General features: G+C 39.8%; 1 protein-coding gene across 2 annotated transcripts; it reads right to left on the bottom strand.

Annotated features, from left to right (window-relative positions):
* Positions 1–200: 200 nt before the first annotated feature.
* Positions 201–3,421, bottom strand: LOC105012656 (transcription termination factor 1, mitochondrial). Of its 2 annotated transcripts, XR_004576239.1 has the most exons (3): positions 3,321–3,421; positions 898–2,187; positions 201–827 (listed from the first exon to the last, which is right to left on the bottom strand). XR_004576239.1 is itself a non-coding variant. In XM_010873637.3 (2 exons), the coding sequence occupies exons 1-2, from the start codon at positions 3,321–3,323 to the stop codon at positions 994–996; spliced, it is 1,197 nt and encodes a 398-aa protein (XP_010871939.2). In that variant the 5' UTR covers positions 3,324–3,421; the 3' UTR covers positions 201–993. The 2 variants fall into 2 exon arrangements, 1 of the variants encoding a protein (XP_010871939.2); XM_010873637.3 differs by having other exon boundaries at positions 201–2,187.
* Positions 3,422–5,235: the final 1,814 nt, after the last annotated feature.

Here is a 5,235-nt window from a genome sequence, read left to right as displayed (position 1 = left end):
AAGATATTCACTTAGTCTCCAATTGGAGTTTCTGATAGCATAATGTAAAAAAGAAATACCCTCCAATCTGAACTTCAACCCCAAAGCCATTGTAACATATCAAATCAAAAGTGCTGGAATACAGAGCCCCCCAGAGAATGCACAACTTGTTTTAAGAGCTATGTGTTTTATAAAGAATATAGACAGAACTCTTCAGGTACTTTTCAGTATCCATTAAGATTGACCAAATAACATGTTTGTCACTCATCAGGGCATTAAAACTGTAAAGAGTAATATCATGATTGAATATTTTAATAATAGCAGGTCGACCATCCCCACAGGTGGTTCCCAGTTTTCATATTCGGACAGAAATATTCTATGCAAGAATGAATAGCCATTTTCTGTAAAAACAAAACAAACAAAAACATATCTTGACTCTCATTGGACAATTCATCCAGCAAAAGACAATTTCAGAATATCTGATTATTCACAGACTTTGAAGACAGTGTCTTGATGCCTTCTAGCCGTTTGCAGTTCTGTTCTTCCATTGGTACAGGTAATGTTTCCTCAGAATTGAAGATAACTTTTTATTAAGTAAGCTGCCTCAAAACCAATCATGAGAAATTAATTGACAAAGTACTATAATATGCATATATAGGCGAGTAATCACGGGTCAGTACAATGAAACTTTAGTTAAGCCTACTCTTCCGCTTTACATTAAAATACATATTTCCATGTGTAACACTCCTGGCTCCATGCATTTAAGTGGTTTGCCTGGGGGAGACAAGAGTTCAATACCAGTCTCTCCTTCAACAGTATCTCATCCTATAATTCCAACTGTCAAAAGCCTTGGAAGAAAAAAGGAGAACGTTTACTCTCCAAAACTGCATTTAATCTACTAAACACCATATAGTTTACTTTTAATAATTTTAGGGACAATTCAATATCTTATTGGTTAGGCGAAGAGTGTTACACATGTAGAGCTCATGTTTCAGGCAGTGATGGTTATCCAACTCATTCATCTGACAAAAGAGCCAATCTTTCCAATTTGGCATCAAAGCGTTTTCGGCTCATGTCCAGAATGTTGATGCCATTCTTTTTAAAGTCATATTGGAGTTTAGTAAGCTCTTCCAATCGCTGTGTGATGTTCTGTGTGCTGTATTCTAGGACCTTAGGTTTCTCCAGTATCTGCGCCATAGAGATCCCTCTTTTTAAAAGACAGTCCAGTTTGGAACTTAGTGTGTCCGGACCTATAAACAGCACAGTGGGGTAGCAGATGATCAGTTTCTTCACGTTGGCTTTCTGACAACCAAGTGACATCATTTTCTCTTGAAGCCTCTTCAGATTTCTCTTTAGATACTCATTGGAGAGGTCCAATATTTCTGCCCCAGTGCCCTGAAGCAGAGCCAGCAACTCAGGGTCACTAATATTGAAAGATCCCTTAAGGAAGTCAATGTTCGCCTTAACCCTCTTGGTGCTGCGGATGAGGATGTAAAGGTTTCGGGAAATAACTGCTTTGGCAAACTGCCTGTGATCTTGGCCACCTAACTCTGCAGACATATCTTCCAGGAATTTCACCATCTGGCGGTTGAGCTCAACACTGTTGGAGAAGGTCCGTGGCGCTGTGGTCAGCAAGCGGTGGAGGTCCTTGGCATCGAGACCCAGCGAACTCAGGAACACAATGTTTTTCTCCAGGTTATCGTTGTCACTTGAGCGGAAAAAGGATTCAGGCGAGCGGTCCAGAATATTGATGATCTCTTGGTCGCTCTTGAAGATGCCCCGCCACAGTGCCCAGCGTTGCTCCAGGTGTTCGCCTGTGCGAGTGATGGCGCGGGGGTACCGGGAGATAATGCTGGCCACTACTTTGCGGCTGGCACCTTTGCCATGGAGGAAGTTAGCTAGGCCTTGCTCATTGGTGATGAACTTACGGAGTACTCCTGGTTGGCGCTGGCGCGCCATCTTCACATCCACCCCCATGAAGGTCAAGCTTTCCAGCAATAACTCATTTTCACGTCCTGCTAGAGGCTTTAATTCGCTGGTATTTGCTGAGATGGTACAAAGCCCCCTGGGAATATCTACAGAGAACAGATGAGTGGGAGACGCAACAAAGCAGCTAATAGCTCGTACAGAGGTTCTGTGAAGGCTCCACAGTGCCCTCACTCCTGGCACCAATGTCATCGTCATCAAGGACAAGACATGGCGTGAGACCTGGGGGGGAATAACAAAAGAAATAACAAATGAACTGTATGTGGCCACTTGTCGAAAGTAGCATACACAGATAACACCTAAAAAATGCTGACACTTCTATGCCAAAAATCACCCCAGGATCAATATCCCTGGAGTAACACTGAATTGCAAAGAAACAACACAATGTCATATCCCAAATGCATTAAAGTAGCTCCAAGCATCAGTCTGATCAGGCTGAAGAAATGACAAGAGCTGTGTATGCACCCAACCGTGGGAAGGTTTCTGCACCTTCTAACATGGTCAAGCCATGAATGTCCCTATTCAGCAAACAGGTAGTACCAAGACTATAGGATTGTAAAACAATGTTTTTGCCATTTTTACATTTTGCACTTTATTTTTGATTTTGCACTGATACGGCATTACATATTCTTCTTGGATAAATGCTGAATATTTTGCCAAATAAACAAAAAATCTTAAACATCAGAAACTGGTTTTCAATAAATTTTTGTGCTGTACCAAAAACATACAGAACCGCAATACATACCAAACTTTGGGTTATGCTACTGTTGCACCCATAGAATGCAAGCATTGAAATTTAGAATCTTTAACATCGCTATCTACTATACTGACATTGGTATCTGTCAAAATATATATGATAACATAATGAAGATGGAAACGTTGTTCTCAACTAATTATTAGGGTATTTTAGTTAGTTGTATTTCCAAGTCCCAATAGTGTAATTTAAACTAAACGGTAAACAATTTAAAGTCATTAGCCCCAGTTCAACTTCTGGTTATTTCAGTGGCTTCTATAGAATATTATTGACCATGCCAGCGACATTATCAAAATAGAGACAGGTACACATGTTATAATGGCACAAGACACAGATGAGACCTCTTTCCATCTCAAGGAAAACAAACACGGACATCAAAAAGCAGTCGTATGTGATCGAAGAACACATCCAAACGGGCAATTGTGAAGAGTACTGTAATACACAACGTCTAAACAGAAATGGGCAGATAAAGCCCCAAATCTTTTCTGGGCTAATATGTTATCCACTGACACTATCTCATCCACTGACTGAGCAAGGAAACATTTCCAAAATAGATGTACCAGTTTTGCAAAAAAATTAACATTATCAAAACATTACTCACCATACTTTAGTTCGGTCTGAATTTTGTTTCATTCTCAACCGTACACATCACTTTCGATCTAGGAAGTTCCAGTGTTCCTCGCTAAAAAAAACGTATCAGAAAACTAAGGGCCTAAGGTGTATGCCGCCACCTACTGTGGTGGAGTGTCATACAAACCCTCCAGGGTTCCATGACTGGAATGCAGCAATTCATGTTCCACTGTTAAATAATGTTTTTTTGTGTGAAAGGGTGGTGATGGGAGTGGGGTTCTGTTCCGTTTAGTATTTTTTCTGTCTTCTTGTTTTGTTATAAATAAAAAATAAGCACGCAATTGTATTTGAAACAGTAAATAATAAATCATTTCTGAAATTCAAATGAGCTAATATGAACCCAGTTGTTTTCAAAAATATACACCTTAGTCCTTTGTTAAATATTTTTTTAAGTGTAACAATTGCAAACAAATGTAGTTGACTAATAATTAGGCACTCTTCTCCATTATACGGTGTAACATTAGGGGATACCATGGAATGGGTTAGTGATGGTCCTGTATGTTGGGACTGATGATTACATTTCTACTGTGGTGGACAGGTGGAGTCGGCCTACATCTCCAAAACAACCATAACTTTGTACAGTGGGGCAAAAAATTATTTAGTCAGCCACCAATTGTTCAAGTTCTCCCACTTAAAAAGACGAGAGAGGCCTGTCATTTTCATCATAGGTACACTCCAACTATGAGAGACAAAATGAGGGGGAAAAAAATCAGAAAATCACATTGTAGGATTTTTAATTAATTTATTGGTAAATTATGGTGGAAAATACGTTGTTTTTTTTTTGCCCCACATTCTCTGAACCTGCTACAGTATCTATCCTTCATAAGTGTCATAAGCTCTGACCCTGACCCCAGCCTCAACCTAGTTTTAACAATTTCAAAATTAAATTTCAGTTTGCAGACCAAGAGAGCCTTACCAAAGTTGTGTACATCACAGAGGCAAATGGAGGGCTGAGGATAATGAGGGTGGGAAATCAGCCAGTCAGTATATCACCACGTTTAGCACTGTCAGCAATACACTAGATGGCACCAGAAGGCTGTGAATAACACCAATCTGCTTTCAAATAAAACTACTGTGCTTTGCAATTAACTGAATATGTCAACAATTTCAAACAATACTATTCTATTACCATTGCTCTATAACTACACCCAGGGAAACAAATAGAGTAATGATCTGTTGGACACATCACATTCACTTGAGCCTTTAAAAACAACAAGTCCCTCCTTATATCCTGGCCTAAGTTATGCTCATCTAAATTCCATTATAGCGATTCTGGAGGGTTTTACTGTTACGTTTTTCAATTATTACAATCACTAAAATGCACTCCAGATGTTCTAAGAATATTTCAAACAAATGGCAGCAACTGCTATATTATTGAATGGGTCTGTGAAGATTAAAAATCTTTTCACATGGCAAAAATGAAAACACGAGACAGAAAATGATTAGGTCCTTTTCAAACCTGCTATACGTTTGTGTTCTATAGCGTGGACAATAAATGTATGTGACTTGATGACAACATAATGAAGTTTGTTTCCAACATTGGGGCTGTTTTACTAAACAACTGAAATATGCTTTTTGTTTCCTTTGCGCAGTACTAACGAGTATCATGGCACTGGAATTGTCCCAGTGCTAGTATTAATAAAGGCCTGCAACTCCTTCAATCAATCCCTCTCAAGGCTGAAGGAGGAGAACTGTCTAGGTGTTGTCTTGCATTGGACGATGAGGCACAAAGGCCCTTATACTTTATTCATACCAAGCTTCCAATGCCCCAGTAGCCAGCTGACTCCTCTGTCAGCTGTCCACTTCAGTTCCCATTGCAGTGACTCAAGGGCTCGACAAGGAGTAGTATCAGCCCCCATCTCTTGATGAGCCCCTGCGCTCATACA

Source organism: Esox lucius, chromosome 10 (genome assembly GCF_011004845.1).
Source record: "Esox lucius isolate fEsoLuc1 chromosome 10, fEsoLuc1.pri, whole genome shotgun sequence".
Lineage (NCBI taxonomy): Eukaryota > Metazoa > Chordata > Actinopteri > Esociformes > Esocidae > Esox > Esox lucius.
Note: the sequence above shows the minus strand (reverse complement) of the source record. Positions and strands in the feature narration are given on the sequence as shown.